Source organism: Haliotis rufescens, unplaced genomic scaffold (assembly GCF_023055435.1).
Source record: "Haliotis rufescens isolate VD_foot unplaced genomic scaffold, xgHalRufe1.0.p SCAF_8, whole genome shotgun sequence".
Taxonomy (NCBI): Eukaryota; Metazoa; Mollusca; class Gastropoda; order Lepetellida; family Haliotidae; genus Haliotis; species Haliotis rufescens.
Window position 1 is genome coordinate 42,041,778 of NW_025964372.1, and position 24,296 is coordinate 42,066,073.

The window sequence follows — 24,296 nt, forward strand, 5'->3', positions numbered from 1 at the left end:
AATATAAAAATGAATAATACTTGTATCATATATTTCCCTGGAGGTCAGACCAGGAACCACGTTACTTCATTATGTCGTTTTGGTTTTAAAATAGTTTGATACCATCTGAAACTGACCAACCTGGTACTACATAGCTAATTCGAGTTGATGATATTCATAAACGCTTGAGCCAGAGCTGATGATAAACAAGTATTTTTTATGGAATCATTCAAATTCGAATGCACATGTCAGTTCATGATCAATTTACAAGAACGCAAACGCATATTAATTTCCATTTCCACACAACGTTTTCAAGACAGGTATAAAACGACGAAATGCCATGCGATATATTTGTTCGAATACCAAGGTCCTAATCTAGTTACTGTAAAAGGCGACTTTGCTTGTCGTAAAAGGCGACTAACGGGATCGGGTGGTCAGGCTCGCTGACTTGGTTGATGCATGTCATCGTATCCCAATTGCGTGGTTCGATGCTCATGATGTCAATCACTGGATTGTCTGGTCCAGACTCGATTATTTCACAGACCGCCGTCATATAGCTGGAATATTGCTGAGTGCGGCGTTAAACAACAAACAAACAAACAAACAAAAAGTTACTGAATTTCAGGTACGTAGTTTGTAAAGACCTACCAGAGAAGAAAGGTTTTGATCGTGTCTGCCTATTACAGCAGATATCGGCTTATCAATACTTACGTTGCGTTAATTCTTGTATGGGTGTGTTGAAGTACATGAACGTCTTTGTTAGGTTCTCTACTTGAGAACCTCTCACGGCCATGCGAGTTGCATCGTAGCGACACCAAACGGCAATACGTAGGTAGCTGTTGAAGGGTCGCTTGGGAACGCCAATGTCAGTTACAACAGTACCTACTGATGCTCATGTATGAAGCAACACATTCGATTTTTCTGTTTTATTAACAAAATAAATATTTGCTAAACAGAAACGTAATCAACAATTTTCTTTTGTAAGATACTATGTCAACATGGTAAAAAGGTCTGAAACTGCTACTCAGTACGAAAATACAACACGAATGGATAAAGTATTGACGATCAGCTGTTTTTTTAAACTTTATATTTTATGGTTAGAGGAGAAACCATAAAATACTCGTCCCACAAAAAACGAGAAACGAATAAAACAGAAAGAAAACCAGAAATATGGATGAAATAACACGAAGACTGGACGAATCTTGCAACAAAACCAAAATGTAACGAATGCAAAAGCTCGAAGTATTAAAGGAAACACTTGAGAAATCAACAAAATAAAAACACATAGCCTCATGATAAGAGCTAAAGCAATAAGGACTGAAAAGGGAGAAAACCCAACAAAATATGTTCTTGGTCTAGAATCACGAAACTTCATTCACATATCATTGGGAATATTAGAAAGCGGTAACGGGATGGCGATCGAAAAACAACACAAATTTCAAGAAGAAGCAGAAGTTAAGAGTTTGTTTTCACTGCAAAATATAGACGAAGAGGTAAGAGATATTAACCCCGAATTCGAAGGCTTGCTTAAAGACTATGATCTCCCTAAATTAAGCAAATTTTAGATAACTTCACCAGCTCTGGAAGACGAATAAAAGTATGAGGAAGTACTGGCTGCTTTAAAATGTTTAAGGAATGAAAAAATCCCAGGTCATGAAGGCTTTACTGTTGAAGTCTTATTTCTTTCTGGATTGACATAGCATATAGAACTCTCTTATATATTTTCTTAATTTTGGTCCCTCCATACATAGATGGTTTTAACTGTTCTATCGGAAATTCTAAATTTCTAAATAATTTTTCAGAGGTTTCTTTTGAATATGGAAAGGGTTTTGTCGCTTTTATCCATAAAGAATAGTGTCAGCATGGTATCTGTTGGATAGATGCCATAATCGATGATAAGTCGAAACTACTTTCATTTGACACATTTGTAAAAAGGTTTGGTACATGTATCAAAAACAAACTTTCTATTAACGATTGACCACACTACAATGTAATTCCCCCTTAGATGTGCAGAAGAGTTTGCAATGGTTCCAAAACAGTATTCTACACTATCTATTCTATCTTACCAAATATAATATCCTGTCAAAAATAAGATATGTTGGATCAGTAGCTGTAATTTCTTCGCCAAAGATACAGAAACAATCACTCATATTTATTGGGAATGCAGCAAGGTAAGCTTTTTCTGGAATTTACTAAAAGAATTGCTATACGATAAAAATTTAAAAAATAAATTAAATAACAAAGAGAAATGTCCTACTTGGTTATCCAAGTAGAAACAAATATCCAAATTATTATTAAACTTTTTAAAAATGTGATTAAAAAATTAAGTTTCACAAAACTATGCCACACTTCTGTACTCTCCAGAATAAAGTACAACAATACTACATGATCACAGATTCCTTTTCAAATAGACTTACATCTAGTCTCTGAAATGAACATATCGTACATAAAAAAACAGTTGTTCAGTTATCTTAATAAAAATATAATAAAAAGGAGCCCAGTGACTCTCTTCATTTTCCTTATACTGCAGTGATCTAGACTTGCCAAACATTATAGACTTGCATGGGCTGTATTTGATATATATTTGTATCGGGGTCTGTAAGACAGACTCCTTTTCAAAGTGCAGGTCGTCATGTCATGCTCTATTCTGTTAAGTGAGTGAGTGAGTTAATATTTAACGTCACATCGGCAATATTTCAGCCATATCGTGACGATATTCTGTTAAGAGTCCATATAAACGTGTCCGCTCAAGTCCAGTATGAAGAGAAGTCGATGTTGTTTCATACCATGCGGAGGTCATTGTAATTTGGTTTTCTGTAAAATGTTGATGAATGCAACAAATAACAATGCAATAAGAAAATAATAATAATTTGCTGATAAAAACATGTCGCAGCGACATACGTAACATCTCGAAAGAGATATACATAATTCATGTTCTAGGTACCATCTGTTAAACAGAACGGGTTTTATCTACACTCTCTATCGCGTTGGGCACACACCCACCCGAAAGATGGCTTGTCAGGTCCCAAAACAATCCATACTTGTCATATAGAATATTGATATAGAACCCATGCGTTCTTCATCTAGTTAGGGCGGTCAACGTTAGCAAAGTTCACTGGACACGACGGGGTATAAAGGTGCCCTCAGGTCTTTACACATTAACGTATCGTATTGGAGTGAAAGAAAGGATTTTCGTCAGAGTGTTGTACATATTACATCCTCATCCTTTTCCTCCCCTTTCGAGCATTTCGCTTCTTTTTAAGAGTTTTTCCGCGTCTCTTTCCATTGCGTCTCTTCTTGTGGCCTGAAAATTAAAAATTAAAAATTTATATACATGTATACATGTGTCCTACTGACGCATCTAGCCGCTCATTCATGTCTGGTACACGAGTTGACCCTTTTCTGAAAAATAACGACTGTATCATCTCGAGTAACAGGTTGTGGACTAACAGGGTTTCACTGTATATATGACATTCTCATTTTAGTGTATATATGACATTCCCATTTTACTGTATGTATGACATTCCCATTTTAGTGTATATATGACATTCTCATTTTAGTGTATATATGACATTCCCATTTTACTGTATGTATGACATTCCCATTTTAGTGTATATATGACATTCTCATTTTAGTGTATATATGACATTCCCATTTTACTGTATGTATGACATTCCCATTTTAGTGTATATATGACATTCCCATTTTACTGTATATATGACATTCCCATTTTAGTGTATATATGACATTCCCATTTTACTGTATATATGACATTCCCATTTTAGTGTATATATGACATTCCCATTTTACTGTATATATGCCATTCCCATTTCACTGTATGTATGACATTCCCATTTCACAGTATATGTAACATTCCCATTTCACAGTATGTATGACATTCCCATTTCACAGTATATATAACATTCCCATTTCACAGTATATATGACATTCCGATTTCACTGTATATATGACATTCCGAGTTCAACTGCTATAACAGCCTGTGCCTGCAGACTAAGATGGTGTATTCCTTCAAAGTGGAACGTGGTAATTTCCGGCAACAAGCAAACCCTTGTTCAAGCAAATAGTGCGTTTGGCGGGTGCTGAAAGAGAAGGACATGCTTAGCAATTTCGCGAACACTTGGTGTCATCACTGATTTTCAGTGATCCATTCATATAATTTTCACCGCCATTATTCGTTTTAGGCCGAGTGGAATCTGTATAAGCACATGACCGAGACTGGTTATTCTTTGGCATTGACGTTTTACATTTAACAGAGGAACTTACCCCTTCTCCCCCTTCTCCTCTGCTTGCGACCACGCTTTTTCTGTTTCCCTTTCTTGCCCGCAGACCTGTGAGACTTTGTCACCTTGGCGCAGTCTTCATAATTATCCTCAGCTACAGTTTGAACATCCGCTAAAATATACCAACGTCGTATTGGCAGGTTGTATTTGGGAACAATATGCTGTTCTATAGAACTTTTCCTTTAGGAGGCCTGCTGGTAAAGTTCTCGAACTGTATCGGGAGTTTGTTAACGACGGTTAAGTCAGTCTATCTCCTTTATGAAGCCGAGAAAATAACTGAAGTCGTTAAATATTTCGGCGTACTATACCATAGGGAAATGTGAAGTACTAAACCATAGGAAATTGTTAAGTACTAAACCATAGAAAATTGTGAAGTACTAAACCATAGGAAAATGTGAAGTACTATACCACAGGAAAATGTGAAGTACTATACCACAGGAAAATGTGAAGTAATATACCATAGGAAAATGTGAAGCATTAAACAATAGGAAAATGTGAAGTACTATACCATAGGAAAATGTGAAGTATTATACCATAGGAAAATGTGAAGTACTATACCACAGGAAAATGTGAAGTAGTATACCATAGGAAAATGTGAAGTACAATACCATAGGAAAATGGGAAGTACTATACCATAGGAAAATGGGAAGAACTAAACCACAGGAAAATGTGAAGTACTAAACCATAGGAAAATGTGAAGTACTATGCCATAGGAAAATGTGAAGAACTAAACCATAGGAAAATGTGAAGTACTATACCATAGGAAAATGTGAAGTACTATACCATAGGAAAATGTGAAGTACTATACCACAGGAAAATCTGAAGTAGTATACCATAGGAAAATGTGACGTACTAAACCATACGAAAATGTGAAGTACTAAACCATAGGAAATGGGAAGTACTAAACCATAGGAAATTGTGAAGTTCTATACTACAGGGAAATGTGAAGTACTAAACCACAGGAAAATGTGAAGTACTTTACCATAGAAAAATGTGAGTATTGTCCCAATTTACCCCAGGACGCGTGTTGTTTACGGCAAAAGTGAATGAGAATATCGCCGCGACTTTCTTTAAACAATGGCGTAAATGTATTGTGATCATGCTGTGTAACGTCATAGCGCTATGTGATGTCATCAATGAAAAGTCGCTGCACGTGAGGATTTGAGGTGTCCCCCCACCGTGATATAGCTCGAATATTGCTAAAAGTGGCGTAAAACCCAATTCAGCCACTCACTTACTATAAAGACGTAAATGCGCACATTTTCGTCCATGCATAATCTAATATATATTTTTCGTATATATTAACGTTTTATAATTATGTTGAAAATATATTATTTAAAATTAAATACTATTTATTATCCTTTAATGCAATATTGTTACGACGGTGAGTGATATCCCAGTATACCTCTATAACAACGTGTGGATTTGGCGTGGTGGTGCAGACTTTTCCTTTTTGTTTGAATAGCTCATATCAAATAACAAAGGTTTTAACCTCAAGATCATCAACTAACCTTCAATTCATCTAGAACTAGTAAGCTGACCTATTTTCATTATCTACGTGTGGGATAGTAGGAAAAGCGTTAGTTTGTTGTGTCGAAAACCCGGGTTCGAATTTCCAGATTTTTCCCAATGTGTGGTGTCCCTCGACTTGGAACGGCCAAATATTCCTAAACATTGCGTACAACTAACCTCATCAACATCAGGGTATGAAACTCCCAAAAATTTCAGCCAGACCACAGGACTGGCTAGCTGAAATACTTGCCAGCCCTGACCAAAACCTGCTTGCCCACCATAATCATATGTTTCTCAGGATAAGCTAACGGGGTTTCTTTTTGGTTACATTTTATCATTCATCTTTACATGTCAATTAATGATTATCATCGGGAAATATTTAGAATATTGTCACATATGAAATATAACCCGACCGTCGGGCAGGGGGATTTGAAAATCTGGCAGCCCGAGTTGAAATCAACCCGTCTCGGACGGTCGGGCAGGCAGGTATTTCGAACACTGTCAACATCCATACATTTCGTTTGGGGGAAAGCGACAAAAGTATTAGATCACTAATTAAAAGTCGTTCTGTTCACGCCATTGAAATATTACCGGGATTTATTGGCTTTTAATGTCATTGCCTGTGTCGACGTAGTCGTTGACTAACCGTTCCGTCTAACTCCGTGCCCGTACTCTCAAACTTACTCTCAAACTGCAAAACAAATCCTCTTCCAGATTTTGACTGTGGTGATGCACGAAACACTATTTCCACACACCCGCCAGAAAATGTTTCATCCAACGTATTACTCCCCCTTAACTTTTTCCTCAGGGTCCTGCGGCCTTTTATATGGTATATCTTAACGTTATCTCCCTTCGTATCGGGGTCAAGGTCGATATCTTGGGTGCGAAGGCGCAGTTTGCCATCTCTCGGGACACGGATCATCTTCCGGCATGATGTTTTTGCCACCTTGTAATGCCAGGGGTAGTTGCTATGACTCTTGACCACCCCCTGGGTTTTGTTGACCACTAAACTATCTCTGTCACACAGCTCGACCACTTTATCTGGAAAATAAGGATGATAATCAAAATCTTAACCTTGTTCCTGACCCGTCAAACCAAAATACGTTAAAAGATGGTACTTGTTGTACCCTGCCTGGCGCTCGCTCACTCGCTCACTCACTCACTCACTCACTCGCTCCCTCACTGGGGCGGTCGGGTAGCCCAGTGGTTAAAGCGTTCGCTCGTCACGCCGAAGACCAGGGTTCGATTCCCGACATGGGTACAATGTGTGAAGCCCATTTCTGGTGTCCCCGGCCGTGATATTGCTGGAATATTGCTAAAAGCGGCGTAAAACCATACTCACTCACTCACTCTTTATTTTGTGTTTTTCACTCCACCGAATATGTACCGACCTTCTTCAATGCAGCTGTACCCTGAGAAGGAGACGTATTTGGGCGGGACAGACAGACACCTGATGGCCCGCGACATTGTGATAGGAACTCCTGTCTTCCATGCAAACTCGCAGGAGTTTTTCCAATAACACACATACTTCTGTGTGAGGAATGTGTGAGTCATGCCGAGGCAGTCTCCACGACGGTACGAACATCTTCCATCAGTGCTCACTCCAACCTTGATTTCCGGTTTATAGATCACGTGACCGGGAGGACACGTTAAGTTCATCTGTTCGCGCTTGGGTGTAATGCATTCCTCGACCGACCCATAAACTGGAATATCAAACAAGCAAGATAATTATACCTTAACGAATCTGTTGAAACTTCCTCCACGGAAATTAACTACAATATAATCTCCCACCTGCATGATTTCACAGTCACATTATATATGTCATTAATAGACTGCAGAGCTCCAGATAAGCTTTTGGTGTTGTGGGTATTTTACCCATACATTTTAAAATCATTGGGTATCAGTAATTCTATCTGGGTATTCAAATTTCTGTTACCCACTAGCTTTTACACATGTGGGTATTTAAGTTAAATATTTAAAAACACTATTCATCTAGTCCCTGCAAACTAGTGTCGTGTGGGTTCGTGAGCTTTATGGGGCTCAAAAATACCACGACACTTCCACAAGAAAGTGTGATGGCAAATGATCGTGATGAAACTGTCATCGTGGAGTTTGGCAAGGTTGACGGAATGCCCGTTTATAATTTCAAAATAAGTTGCTGATTTGCTAATCGAATACGCAGGGTTACTTCACAATATTTTGATGATACGCACAAGTTTTATTTTTGTAGCTTGTCTGTGATGTTCGTTGCGTATTTGATACGCTTGGATTTTATTTTACTGCGTATTTCTGCATTTCTGATGCGTATTTTACGCAGATACGCAGCTTATCTTGAGCTCTATTATAGACACAGACAGAGCAACCAATGTTCAAACATCAATGTGACCCGTGAACATCCGGGGTAGAATAGGTCTTCAGTAACCAATGCTTGCTGTAAAAGGCGACTATGTCGTAAGAGGCGACCAACGGGATCGGGTGGTCAGGCTCGCTGACTTGGTTGATGCATGTCATCTATCCCAATAGCGTGGAGCGATGCTCGTGATTTTAATCACTGGATTGTCTGGTCCAGACTCGATTATTTACAGATCGCCGTCATATCGCTGGAATATGACTGAGTGTGGCTTAAAACAACCAACATCAAAAAAAAGATACACACAATATGGGAGAGCAAACATATTGATGTGTGTGATGTGTATCTGAATCGTGCAGTATTTCTGACATCCTGTCTCACACTCAAACGTTATGAAACTCATGACATGATCATTAATTGAGTGATTCTTGAACACATGCACAATCTGTTAAGCATTCCTCAAATGTTTAACCATCCTACCTTTGAAAAGAGTTTCTGGAAATATGGGAACGGGTCTTTCACGTCGGTTGTTTCTTTGTTCGGGTGCAGTTTCCTCCAGCTTATCTGCAAGTAACATGAAGTGATATTATATAATAATATAATAACAATACAATGACAATATGTCATTAATATGATAAAAATATAATATTAATATATATTAATCAATGTAATAACACCAAAAGAAATAGAATAATATAATAACAATATAATAACAATTAAAAAAATAAAACAATAAAATAACAATATAATAACAATTGAAAACAAATAAAAACAATTAAAAGAACAATATAACAACAATATAATACCAATAAAATACAACTGATGTTAGAATAGCTGCAGCTGCCCATATGCATAATGTAATATGCAACACAATTGATCCCAAGACGTACACAGTATTCTGTTGCATCACAGTCTGCCAGCTTCATAAGGGAGCAGGGCCCACTTGCACAAAGCGATCTTAGCACTACAATTATTGAAGCCTATGTTAAAGTATGGGAGTTACGATGATCTTAGCGCTAAGAACGCTTTGTACAAGTGGGCCCTGGTCTTACACGTTTATCACTTTGCAAAACCCGCGATCACGGGGATGGTGCTGACAAACCTAGAAATATAATCATGGCGAACCGGAATTGAATCCACGACCTTAGGTTCCTGACACGCCTAAGGGACGCAACTCAGCAGAGGCGACTGGGCCACCTGTGAGCCCTTGATTCTTTGAACGTTTTCCCGTGTTTAAGTAAAAACACATGATCTCTAGACAGTACATTATAATGTAGGTCTTACATTCAAATCTGACAAGGAATCCCGCGCCACCTGTGGAGGCTCTAAACCTCAGCTTCATCTTCTCCTTGCCCTGAGCTTCAAAATTCGTCCCCATCCCAGCTGCAACATCTACAGCATTTCCCTCAGCATATGTGCGTATTGACAAGCTGCCACCGTCGTCCACGTCACCGGCATCGACTGTGACAACCAGCCGACGTTGAGGTTTAGGGGGCAGTGTGAGAGTGCAAATTCTAGGTTGTGCAGCGTACGTCGACGGGTACGTTACATGGCTGCGTATCACGCCGTAGTCGACGTTGTTGAAATCGCTACCGTGGGAACAGATGTCGTAGAGGTGATCTGCAAGTAGGACGAAGAATTTACCAGGCAATGTTATAATTGATTGTCAGAATTGTGAGTGAGTGAGTGAGTGAGTGAGTGAATGCGTGCGTGCGTGCGTGCGTGCGTGCGTGCGTGCGTGCGTGCGTGCGTGAGGGAACCAGGAAGGGAGGGAGGGAGGGAGGGAGTGAGGGAGGGAGGGAATGTGGGATGGATGGAGGGAGGGAGGGAGTGAGGGGACACTATAAGTGGGCTCATTGTACCCGGGCCTTCCGCGTTAACCGCAAGGTTACCCCACCGCTTGTCTTACTTATTATACTTATTATTGACAAATTACAGTGCATATCTTGTATATCGATCTATGTCCTCCCATGCATTTATGAATAAAGACTTATATTCATTTTAACCTAAAGATGTACCCCGCCCTTACCTGTATCAGGATGGGCTGATTACATCAACGCGTGTTTTAACAAGATGTAAAATTCCTTACGCACCTCATGTACGGGGCATATATACTTGAAAGGATTGCTGATTAGCTCTGGGTCAGGCTAACTTCCTTAGTCTTTTGAAAACGTTTTGCTATTTCTGGACTTATTTTCTCAGACCAGTTACGTCTTATCCCCCAAGCAGGAAGTATCGTATGGGTTTTGCACGTGAAGCACATTTTATGGTACAAATGTTTTGAATAGCGTGCTGGAGCAAGATATTTAGAATGGGTGAGTATGGTCTTACGCGGCAGCTTCTGGTAATGTTCAAGTTCTATCACGACAGGAGACACATGACATGAGCTTCACACGTGTAGTTTCTGGTTTGCATGGGAAAGTTACATTAACTATCAACATGTGCGAACCATTGTGCATCAGTAGACCCACATCCACAACCATACCAACACCAACACCAACACCAACACCCACACCCACACCCACACCCACACCTACATCAACACCAACACCCACACCCACACCCACATCCACATCCACATCCACACCCACACCCACACCCAAACCCACAACCACATCAACACCAACACCAACATTCACATCCACATCCACATCCACATCCACACCCACTCCCACATCCACATCCACACCCACATCCACACCCACATCCACGCCCACATCCACATCCACATCCACACCCACACCCAAACCCACAACCACATCAACACCCACACCCACATCTATACCCACATCCACATCCACATCCACACCCACACCCACACCCACATCCACATCCACACCCACACCCACATCTATACCCACATCCACATCCACACCCACACCCACACCCACACCCACACCCACATCCACATCCACATCCACACCCACACCCACATCCACGCCCACATCCACATCCACGCCCACATCCACATCCACGCCCACACCCACACCCACATCCACGCCCACATCCACATCCACGCCCACATCCACATCCACACCCACACCCACATCCACGCCCACATCCACATCCACATCCACATCCACATCCACGCCCACATCCACATCCATACCCACACCCTGATCCACATCCACATCCACATCCACATCCACACCCACACCCACATCCACGCCCACATCCACATCCATACCCACACCCACATCCACATCCACACCCACACCCACATCCACATCCATACCCACATCCACACCCACATCCACACCCACACCCACATCCACATCCACGCGCACATCCATGCCAACATCCATACCCACATCCATACCCACATCCATACCCACACCCACACCCACATCCACACCCACACCCACATCCACATCCACGCGCACATCCATGCCAACATCCATACCCACATCCACACCCACATCCACATCCACATCCACACCCACACCCACATCCACGCGCACATCCATGCCAACATCCATACCCACAATGTTTGGAGTAAGGGGCGACTAACGGGATCGGGCGGTCAAGCTCGCTGACTTGGTTGATGCATGTCATCACCCAATTGCCTAGATCGATGCTCATGATGTCAATCACTGGGTTGGCTGGTCCAGACTCGATTATTTACAACGCAGCCTTAAACCAAATTCACTCAGGCACCATTGAAATACTGACACGTACACCTTTAATTTTCAAATAAATCCAGGAAATATGATCTGAATAGCCTTGACACTGGTCATATTTTATTCGTTTACCATTCGCCCGGGATTTGAAGAAAGACGATAAGCCTTCACAACATATAAACACACCGGCAGCTGGTTCCAATGAATGTCAGGGTGTTTCTTCCTTATCGAGTCTGGAAACCACAGATAAATAATATGGGACATGAAAAACTCTCAACGCTGCCTAAATCATGATACAGTGCGAGGAGTTGAGGCCGTTATTTAGCCTTGTAACCTCGAGTCTCGCTGATGGATTGCGACAGTGATGGATGTGGGAAAGTACAGCAGCGTCATTGTGCAACGTTACGGGCGTGTTGCATTCTGGGACAACTTCTGTTGATACTTGTTTTTCCTTTACCATATGTTTTAGACACGGGGCCTAATATATCATAATAATTTAAGCTGAGAAGGCTTGTGCAATGAGCAATGGAGTTTGGGCTTGAAAGTATGGAATGGATTTTGGAATGGAGTTTGGATTGGAACGTGGATGTCAATCTTATACTTGCATAAATCTCTAAGGCAATAATTATTAGTTTAAATAATATTTTATAGTTTATATGAGTAATAAGAACAAGTTATCCCTATATAAGACTGGCGTACTGTCCGCTTATCTAGACTAGCCTATTGTCAGGATAAAGTTACTACACATCCATGGACGTATCTTTTGATATACAGTAAAGTACGGTTATAACGAACTGAAAGGGACTCCTATTTTTAGTTCGTTATAACCGTAGTTCGTTATAAGCATATATACAGCATAACCACAGCAAATAGTCGGGACTAAAAAGTAAGTTCGTTATATCCGTCAGTTCGTTATCAGCGTGTTCGTTATAACCGTAGTTTACTGTACAACCTTGGAGCAAGGCTATCAGCTTTTACCCACACCACTCCCCTGCATTGCAGGCAAAGCTCAGACCAGGGTCTGTGTGACAGACTACTGTGGCAGTTGACTAACATCTAGTCTCTGAAATGTAAATATTTTCCAGTAAACAGTTGTTACATTATAGTTATAAAATATTATATAAAGGAGCCCGGAGACTTTCTTCATACTGCAAAAATCTAGACTTGCCAAACATTAAAGACTTGCATGGGCTGTATTGGATATATTTGTTTCAGGGTCTGTATGAGAGACAACTTGGGGAGAGGAAACATACCGAGACGAGGAAACAGTTTATTTAAAACTGCAGCCTAATGGAACGAATGTTATATTTGGGATAACACTTTCTTGTATAGATTCTAGGGTATCGAACCCACACTCTCGCCAACACCTAATCACCAGCTCACAAGGTAAGCAACCTAACCCAGTCAGCCACCGTTTTCCACAAAATGAATCGCCCGACATGTAGTCGGGATCACGTACTTTGAGGGGCGGTGAGGTAGCCTAGTGGTTAACGCGTTCGCTCGTCACGCCGAAGACCCGGGTTAGAATCCCCACATGGGTAAAATGTGTGTAATCTTATGACGCACATCAGAAAACCGTATGGCTTTTTTTAAATATCTCTCATGTTTATTATCTTTACAAAAGATATCTATGATGCCTATCAATTCTCAGGGGGCACGGGTGGCCCAGCCGTCTAAGGCGCCGCGATTCGCTGTGCAGAGTTGCGTCCCTTGGGCACGCCAGAAACCTATGATTGTGGGTTCGAATCCCGGTTCGCCCCTATTATGTTTCTAGGTTTGTCAGCACCATACCCGTGCTCGTGGGTTTCACCGAAGTGGTAAACGTCTGAGACCTGCATCACTTCAGCCTTTCCACCCACATTAAGCTGACACGCCGTGATATAACTGGAATAATGTTAAAAGCGGCGTTAAACCAAACTCACTCACTCACCCTATCAATTCTCAAAAATGTTACAGAGTAGACTTGCCAAGTCTCTACGGCATTGATTATATAAATAATAAGACTTTTCCAGTCATTTCGTTAACATATATTTGATATCAGTCATTAGTGGTGATAGTTTTTCCTGTACATCAAATACATCTTGTTGAAAGTTTGATCTGTCATTCTGTTTAGTTTTGGAACTGCATGCACTAACAAAGTGGCACAGGATATAGTTTTGAGTAAACTTAACATCGTTTACTTTTTAAAAATACACAGTTTCACTGTGCAGGCAAACTGAAACTCAGTCTATACGATGTAAGAAAACAGAATGTTTCGATGAATAGATTATGCTCCTGTAAACTAACATAGTCTATGAAATCGTTGCTGATTTGAAGTAGAGCTGGCTGTAGCTGGATAGGCTGGATATAAATTTAGATTTCATATATTCCACAGTCATGCAGGACGAATGTTCCTGGCGTGTCACCTCATATTGCAGAGGTTGTTATGGACGAGTCGACTCAGTAAAAAGTCATGATTTTTGCTGTGCAGAAACACCAACATAAACAACACAACAATTGTAAGATTAAAAAAGATAAAAGATACACTCTCTCTCTCATACATACATACATACATACATACATACATACATACATACATACATTTCTGGTGTCCCCCGCCGTGATATTGCTGGAATACTCACTCACTCACTCACCCACTCACTCACTCACTCACTCACTCTCACTCACTCACTCACTCACTCACTCACACACACACACACACACACACACACACACACACACACACACACACACACACACACACACACACACACACACACACACACACACACACACACATACATACATACATACAGTCCATTTCTGGTGTCCCCCGCCGTGATATTGCTGGAATACTCGCTCACTCACTCACTCACTCACTCACTCACACACACACACACTCACACACACACACACACACACACACACACACACACACACACACACACACACACACACACACACACACACACACACACATACATACATACATACATTTCGGTGTTTCGATGTTTGTCCATTTCAATTCAAGAGGAGCCCAGTGAGAGGGGAGTTTCAGAACTAGATTTGACCAGGGGAAACCCAGATTTACTGGAAATAGTATGGTTCAGGTTCTGTGAGACAGGCTATCGTCACAACTATACCTGCCAAAATAATCCTCATAAATGGAAATAATCCGCGAAGAAACTGGCGTTTGGTAGAAGAGTTAATTAATATATATCCCATCCCATATGTGAGGATTATTGAGGTAGAAATGACCCACAGTAAACTATGCACATGGAAGGCGTGGGCCGACCCTCATCGGGTGGTCAGCCTGTCATGGTGACACAGTGGTGCTTGGCGCCAGGTAGTCTGTCTTACAGACCCTGATACAAATATATATCAAATACAGCTCATGCAAGTCTATAATGTTTGGCAAGTCTAGATCACTGCAGTATCAATGAAGAGAGTCAATGGGCTCCTTTTTATTATATTTTTATTAAGATAACTGAACAACTGTTTTTTTATGTACGATATGTTCATTTCAGAGACTAGATGTTAGTCTAGGCGCCAGGATGTAGCTGGAATATTGCTGACTGCGGCGTTACACACTATTCACACACTCACTGTGGCATCCTCACTGATGGTGGAGTGGGATGACTGCTCCTATGACCCTCTTTGCTAATTCCATCAAGCGATTTGTATATTTACTGCCCTTAATTGTGAGCGTGTTGGTTAACAGCGAACAAAGTATGTATAGCCTTTATATTCCAGGTGCAAGACGTTCATGCAGGGAGAGAGCGCCACGTTTGTACCAGTAACTTTTGTACTTTACAATATCGATAAACATTATAACGTCCTTGGTTGCAAACGAAAATCCCGAGCCACAACTACTAGTACTCAATAACACCTGCAAATCTGTAAACGGATAATGTTTATAGCCTAGATATCACATGACCTCCTGTGGATTTCAGGGAATGTACACTCTTCCTTGTAGAGAGCATCAATATCACACTGTTAGTCCGAGTTCATATCGGTCTATGTATGTACTTCCTCGTGACAAATTCTGTTTCGTGACTGGTATACAGCAAGCCTATCCACCCGATCAGTTAGTCGTCTTTTACGACACGCGTAGTCGCCTCTTTCGCCAAGTATGTGTTGCTATAGACCTATTCTCGTATGTTTACGGGTCTATCAAGGAATGAGTGTGTGAGATGGGTTTAACGCTGCCTTGAACAGTATTTCAATTTATCATCACAGCGTTCGAGCTTTATGTGTGAGGAAAGCCGGAACTGATGCAGGTCTCAGACGTTTACCACTTCGATGAAACCCACGAGCACGGGTATGGTGCTGACAAACCTAGAAACATCATCAGGGCGAACCGGGATTCGAACCCACAATCGTAAGTTCCTTGGTGTGTCCAAGGGACACAACTCTGCACAATGAATTGCGGGAATCTTAGACGACTGGGTCACCCGTCCCCCCTTTATCAAGAAGGAAATCAGCAACAATTACATAGTGTTTACATACAGGAAGGTAAATGTTTCTGTTGCATCATAAAAATATGGACGACATTTGCATTCTGTCATTGGAGTACTTTATGGCTGTATTTCTAAACGCACAATAAAACTTTTTTAAATCACACAAGGCTGTGTGAAAGCCGTGCTAGGACGTGCTAAAAACGTGCTATCGATAGTAAACTTTGATTGGAAACATTAAAAAGTTTCTTATAAATTACTTGTTTCTCAGACCGTTTCAATTATTCAGACCCTGGGATTGTGGACTGTTAAAGCTGTGATTAAAAGAATGAAGCTGATCTTCCTTGGGAGCTTGTGTAGTAGCAACCACCGACATGCCTTAAAAAAACTGCTCTGTCTTAAGGGTGCTCAATATATAACACGTAGTCACAAAAATAGGTCTGCAAAACATGATCTACTCAGTGTAGCAAAGGAGTATGAACTTTGAAACACAGTAGATCACTTTATGAAAACTAACCAGTCCCCATTCAAGGATGTGCGGAACAAAACCGTACAGACCAATATAACTGTACATGAAACTGCTGATTGGCACACACGTGAAACTGATTTAATAACATTCACAGTAAACTTGTGCCACGTAGACATCATGTGTGCATCTATAACAATATGCCAACTAGAACTGTGTATGTACTTTTGAAGCTAGGAACACTACCAATACCATCTGGACTGTTTGTGCTGTGTGATGACGAGTGCGACACATAACAAAACACCAACTGCTATGTTGTACAGCTTCGGGTGGCACGGGTCCACCGGGATTCGAAACCCACAATCATAGGTTTCTGGCGTGCCCAAGGGACGCAACTCTGCACAGCGAATCGCGGCGCCTTAGACGACTGGGCCACCCGTGCCCCCGTGACATTACAAAATGATTTAATATTTTGTAGAGGATATGAGCCTTGATAGCTGGGCTGAATACATATCATCTGTATCAAGAGAAATAAGCCCTTGGAACCTGCGACCAATACAATCTACAGGCAGTAACATATCACATCCAGGATCATGTCATGTATATATGCAGTATTGTGAAACTTTCAATTTCTCTGCATAATGCTCCTGTAAATATGTTGTGTTACCCAGATCATAAATTTAAGGCACTCTTCGAAATAATTGGAGGAAATAAAGACTATTCATTCATTCATTCATTCATTCATTCATTCATTCATTCATTCACAGTCGTTGGCAACTATGGCAATATTAACCAAACAAAGGCTTTACAAAGGGAATTTATCAGAACGGGTTGTCATGTAGCATTTTAAAGAGTGAGCCACTTTTAGCAATATTTCAGCAACATCACCAGAAATGAGCTTCACTCATTGACCCCATGACGGGATTATAACCACAAGGCCACCTCCCCACAGTATAAAGAACATAACATATTAAAAATCATGCAAAAATATCACCAACTGAATAGGTTTTCCATAAGTTGTGATACGCTTACATTTAGAATAGTCAACTCAACTTATCCCCTGCAAACCACGTCCTATGTACGTCGTTATATGTTTGGCATGCTTTAATGGAGATATGGGTGCAGGAGTGTATTTGTACAAGTTGACCTTGCTGTGTGCATAGCCTTGCTTGTCATCCTTCCCGACTTAATACGCGTAAATCCGCCCATTCATGCGTGTATGAAGACACATTCATGGAAAGGCAAACCTTTACGACTGTGCACTTGTAATACCGGTCGGTCATTTCTTTACTGAATACTCCCCAGGGAAGAGAGAACGGGATTGGAATATTAATGATAGAATGAATACTCCTCTGTGATTAGCAAGGATTATCCATTTCCTGTGAGTGATCGACATGCGGAAGAACGATGTGTTTTTCCATTTACCCTATATGTGTGGGTGTGGTGTCACAGCAAGGCAGGGTTAATGGAATATGAATCATATCAAATCAAAACTGCTATCATTTCAAGATTGTTAACGACTGACACAGTCTACTGAACTTCACAATCCACCGAACAATGCATGTACAGTCTCTCCCGAACAACCCCAATTAATCGAAACACTACTAAAACACACAGTCGACTGAACCACATTCCACCGAGCCCTACAATCTACTGAAACACAAGCTACAGAAACACACAGTCGACTGAACCACATTCCACCGAGCCCTACAATCTACTAGACACAAGCTACAGAAACACACAGTCTACTGAACCACATTCCACCGAGCCCTACAATCTACTGAAACACAAGCTACAGAAACACACAGTCTACTGAAATGAAGTATACTGAATCACTATTGAATCACAATCACTACTGAATCACAATCTACTGATACACAGTCTAATGAACCACATATACATTGTAGAACCACAATCTACGGAGGCACAGTCTACTGAACCCCACAATCTACGGAGCCACATGCTACTAAACCAAACAATATACATAGCCACTATCTACAGAACCACAGTCCACTGAATTACAATCTACTGATACACAGTTTTATGAACCACACAATCTACAGAACCACAATCTACGGAACCACTCTCTACTACATCACAGTCTACTATACCACACAATATAAAGAGACACAGTCTACTAAACCACACGATCTAAAGAGACACAGTCTACTACATCATAGTCTACTAAACCACACAATCTAAAGAGACACAGTCTACTACACCACAGTCTACGAAACCACACAATCTAAAAATATACAGTCTAGTCCGTCGCTGTCTACTAAACCACACGATCTAAAGAGACACAGTCTACGACATCACAGTCTACTTAACCACACAATCTTAAGGGACACAGTCTACTACATCACAGTCTACTAAAACACACAATCTAAAGAGACATAGTCTACTGCACCACGCAATCTAAAGAGACACAGTCTACTGCACCACGCAATACAAAGAGACACAGTCTACGACATCACAGTCTACCAAACCACACGATTTAAAGAGACAGTCTACGACATCACAGTTTACTAAACTACACAATCTAAAGAGACACAGTCTACGACATCACAGTCTACTAAACTACACAATCTAAAGAGACACAGTCTACTACATCACAGTCTACTAAACCACATAATCTAAAGAGACACAGTCTACTACATCACAGTCTACTAAACTACACAATCTAAAGAGACACAGTCTACTACATCACAGTCTACGAAACCACATAATCTAAAGAGACAGTCTACTACATCACAGTCTACTAAACTACACAATCTAAAGAGTCTACTACATCACAGTCTACTAAACCACACAATCTAAAGAGTCACAGTCTACTGCACCACGCAATCCAAAGAGACACAGTCTACTGCACCACGCAATCCAAAGAGACACAGTCTACTACATCACAGTCTACTACACCACATAATCTAAAGAGACACAGTCTACTACATCACAGTCTACTTAACTACACAATATAAAGAGACACAGTCTACTAAACCACACAATCAAAAGAGACACAGTCTACTACATCACAGTCTACTAAACCATACAATCTAAAGAGACAAAGTCTACTAAATCACAGTCTACTAAAACACACAATCTAAAGAGGCACAGTCTACTAAATCACAGTCTACTAAACCACACAATCTAAAGAGACACAGCCTAATTAATCAAGTCTACTGAACCACAATCTACCGAATCGCAACCTACAGAACAACAATCTACTGAACCTAGTTGCTAAATTACAGTCTACTGAACCATACACTCTACAGAACCACAGTCTACTAAATCAAAATCGACTGAACCACAGTTTACTGAACTCTACGGTATATTGAACCACACAATCTACAGAGCCACAATCTACTGAACCACAACCTACTGAATCACAGTCTACTGAACTCTACGGTATACTGAACCACACAATCTACACAACCACAATCTACTGAACCACAATCTACAGAACCACAATCTACTGAACAACAGTCTGCTGAACTCTACGGTATACTGAACCACACAATCTACACAACCACAATCTACTGAACCACAATCTACAGAACCACAATCTACTGAACCACAGTCTACTGAACTCTACGGTATGTTGAACCACACAACCTACAGAACCACAATCTACTGAATCACAATCTATAGAACCACAATCCACTGAACCTCAATCTACAGAAACACAGTTTGCTAAACCACAATCTGCTGAACCGTACATTCTACAGAGCCATTATCGACCAAACAAAGTATACACCCTTGCCTGGTTGTGACGAAAATGAAACATACAAGACATGGTTATTTGATGCTGATGTACAGGATGCGGATATCACAGTTGTGTTTTGAGCCTCCAGCTTGCAGTGTTGGGGTGACTGTTTTGCGTGGACACGTTTATATAACGTTTGTAATTGTTTGGTCACGTCCAGTTTTCAAACGTATACTTTCTTTTGCCCGGATATTTTCAAGTGTTTTCAACAATAGCAGCTCTTATCGTGACTTGAATGACTCCAAGCATAAAGGAATTCTTTGCATTTATTTATATTTTCTTGCATTGATTCGTGTTGGCACAAAGTTTAAAATGCGGCATTAAAGGCCCATATTCCGGTGTCAGCCGCCGTGATATTCCTGGAATATTGCTAAAAGTGGCGTAAAACCATACTCACTCACTCACTCAAACTGAGGACATTGCATATTTGCAAGCAGGTAGCATTCAAATCTTCTTCAAGAAGTGTAATAATGCGTCCGTCCGTATTTTCGAATTCATGCATGTAAAGTTATTCAATCAGGTATGATTTACAAAAAAACTAAAACGTCAACGCCACGCCACTCCCACAATTTGCATAGAAACGGCAAAGACATGTTCATATTGTAACTCGGTGACCTGGTCGATTGAAACAATAACCTACCTTCTGGCACACACAATGGGTTTTCCATGTTGACGTATTCAGGCATGACTCCTTTACAGGAGATATTCTTTGAATAGGCTATTGGTAATTGGTCCCGCCACCTCAAGGAACAGCTCTTCTGCCAGAAACATTTATTCCTCTGCTTTCTTAGGTCAAAGGTCAGCCCCGTGCAGTCGCCATCTTGATATGCACAAGTGTTGTTCTCGCCTTTGCCAACAAAGATGACTGGCTGGTATATGACATGACCTTGTGGACAGCTGAAGGTCACTCTGTCTTCTACCCTCCCGATACATTTGGACATGAGAGCATCAGTGTCTGGAAATAAATTAATTAAATAATAAATTTGTGTAGCGTCTTTGCCAATTGAAATCTGCTCAATTGCTCTTAACAATCCTCAAAATGTGGGCTCACCAAAACAGGGTACATGACAAGTTTGTAGATGTTCCCACTGACAAGGCCTCAAATAACATAACCATTATATGTAAGCACCACTACATTAATGGTTTGATCAAATAACTTGGCATAAATAACGTATCAAATAATGCCACACATAAGATCAGTACTTCAACTGAGGAAGAAATCTACCGAAACAATAAATCAGCATTTTGAACTTTTGACTTGACTCTAAAACCTGAAGATATGTCCATTCCTCTTTTGTACGGGATTCCGAAGCTCCATAAAATCCATACAAAGCAAGATATGTTGCTGGGTCCTGCAAATGTACCTTCAATTCTCTGTCTCAAAGACTAACCATAATCCTTAATACAATCGAGAAAGGACTTTATATTCACAGAAAGTATTTGAGACAAGTGGAATTAATGCCATGTGGATTCTCGAAAACGATTTGCTTGTCTTTTTGCAATCTAAGAAAGGAACCAAGTTCCACTCTGTCAAAACATTTGATTTTTCAATTTTGTACACCTCTATCCCACATGACAAACTTAAGGGAAAACTTCATTCCTTGATCCATGGGCCGTGGTGAACACAGATACAGTCTGGCTTCCCTACATGACAAGTTTGTAGTTGTCTCCACTGACAAGGCCTTACATAACATAACCATAACGTGTAAGCATCCCTACATTACTTGTTTGATCAATTTACCAGATATAACTGACATGTCAAATAACATCACACATGAGGCCCAGCATGTTAACTGAGAATAATAATAAAAGCGACAAAACCTTTTTTCCAATTCAAGTCGAATGTACGTTTCCGACTATGTCATGAGCGTGTGTTTATGAATCATTCTCAAACAGTGATTATACCGGATGTTCGTAAGAAGGTGAGCGCATCCTGTCCCACCAGTGACACTCGTCACAAACACATGCAAAGGCAATTAAGAAATCAGCAAAAACACGCATTGGCGTTACCAACTCTTGACTTGAATCAAAAACATGAATGAATGAATGAACGGATGAATGAATGAATGAATGAATGAATGAATGAATGAATGAATGAATGAATGTTTTTATTTCCTCCAGATCAATCCGAATATTCTCAAAACATCAAGATTATGTAATTAAATAATGAAATAACAAAATAAAATCTTAATGTTTTGAGAATATTCGGAGTTATGTAGAGGAAATATATATATGTACACACACAGGCTGTATACAGAGAGAGATAGTGGTAATATTACCACACGTTGTTTAGGATAAGTTTAATTTGATATATATACATTGAGAATCCTATATTAGTGAAATGCCACGTTATTTCATCAATGTCGTTGGTATCTGCATAAAGAAAGAATGCTTATATACCATGGTCTTTAATCATCTCTGTTTTAACATACATTTCACATCAAGATTATCAATTAGAGTGGAAAAGAATACATCTCTCTCTGAAAGTAGACATTCACAGTTTAAGATGATATCATCTTAATTTGCAGGAAAGAGGAATTAATCTCATGTGAATTATCAAAATCATCCAATAAATGTTTGCACTCTCTGAAAGGCAAATTATGTCACAACATTTGATTTTTCAACTTTTGTACATCACGATCCCATACGACAAAGTTAAGGAAAAACTGCATTTTTTTTTATCCACGGGGCATTTGTTACTTAACGTGGTGACCATATATATAGTTACGGAGATGTAGGTTCAAGACGATATGTCAATATGAAAGCAAATGTCATCTGAAGTTTACTGAGAAAACAACGTGAAAATAATGCTGAAAATAGGGAGTAAGACATTTAGGCAAGAAGTAGCCAACCCCATGGGCACCTGTTGTGCTCCCATCCCAGCTGATCTGTTTCCGTGTACATATGAATTGGAATTTTGGCTCGGATTGGTAAAATCAAAACAAGGCAATTTGGTCAAGTAGTTTAACTTAAGCTCCAGGTATATCGATGATCTGATATTTTTCAATAATGGCCGAATACCCAATACCCTCCCACTGATGTACCCACCTGACCCATGTGACGTTAAATAATAACTCACTCACTCACTCACCCACCTGAACAAGAATTTAAAGAACTGAGGAAACTCCCTCGTCTGTTTCAGAGTGACACACCACATTCGTTCAAACAAAGCAGGATGACTTCAACTTCCAATAGTCAATGGTCAACATTTAACGTTTAAGACACATTCGAGGAATGCGCTTTCTACGAAGAGCGCCTTACGACACTTGTCAAAGGCCTCAAGAAAGCTTTCAAAACGTCTGATGGTAGACATGTGGAGGACATGTCCAAATTTGACTCATCACTGACAAAAAAAATGTTGGATGCAATTACTGTTCCTGGTTTTTTAGGTGAACAATTGACTTGCCTTTGCATTTGTTTGTGACAGCTACCAACGATTGGGCAGGATACGCTCAACTGTTCGCTCAACATCACATCATCACAATTTGATAGTGATTCAATAACACATGCTCATGATACACTCGGATTCGTACAGCGGACTCTGGTTTTAGGAGTGATTTCGTGTGATTATGGAAATGTTTTTGTTGCTCTGATATTAATGATATTTCTACCTAAAATATTAAACCGATTAAGCTAATAATATTTTGTTTTTAAGTTTCCTGCTGTATACACGAATGTTCTGAGTATTTCGATAAGAACTGTCTTTTATTTATTCGGTTATTATTTTTTTATCTGTTTTCTGAAATGTAAGAGAACGAGCGGCACAACGTGAATCATACCAGTTATCTCTATCATGACCATTTATTTTATTACCACGAATCGACTCTCCGCGTATTTCTTCCACCGTCCAATCAACCAGTCGTTTTTCA

At 40.3% G+C, this 24,296-nt stretch overlaps 1 protein-coding gene across 2 annotated transcripts in view; it reads right to left on the minus strand.

Moving 5' to 3' along the window:
* Positions 1-890: 890 nt before the first annotated feature.
* The window catches only part of LOC124114965, a 28,897-nt gene continuing 5,491 nt past the window's right edge, over positions 891-24,296 (minus strand). For both annotated transcript variants that reach the window (XM_046475730.2, XM_046475729.2), the window contains exons 2-8: positions 21,068-21,382; positions 9,427-9,762; positions 8,623-8,706; positions 7,184-7,495; positions 6,477-6,833; positions 4,264-4,392; positions 891-3,283 (exon numbers count right to left, since the gene is read on the minus strand). In XM_046475730.2, coding sequence (XP_046331686.2) covers positions 3,192-3,283; positions 4,264-4,392; positions 6,477-6,833; positions 7,184-7,495; positions 8,623-8,706; positions 9,427-9,762; positions 21,068-21,368 — 1,611 coding nt within the window. In that variant the 5' untranslated portion in view covers positions 21,369-21,382 and the 3' untranslated portion in view covers positions 891-3,191. The remainder of the gene's footprint in view (positions 3,284-4,263; positions 4,393-6,476; positions 6,834-7,183; positions 7,496-8,622; positions 8,707-9,426; positions 9,763-21,067; positions 21,383-24,296) is intronic.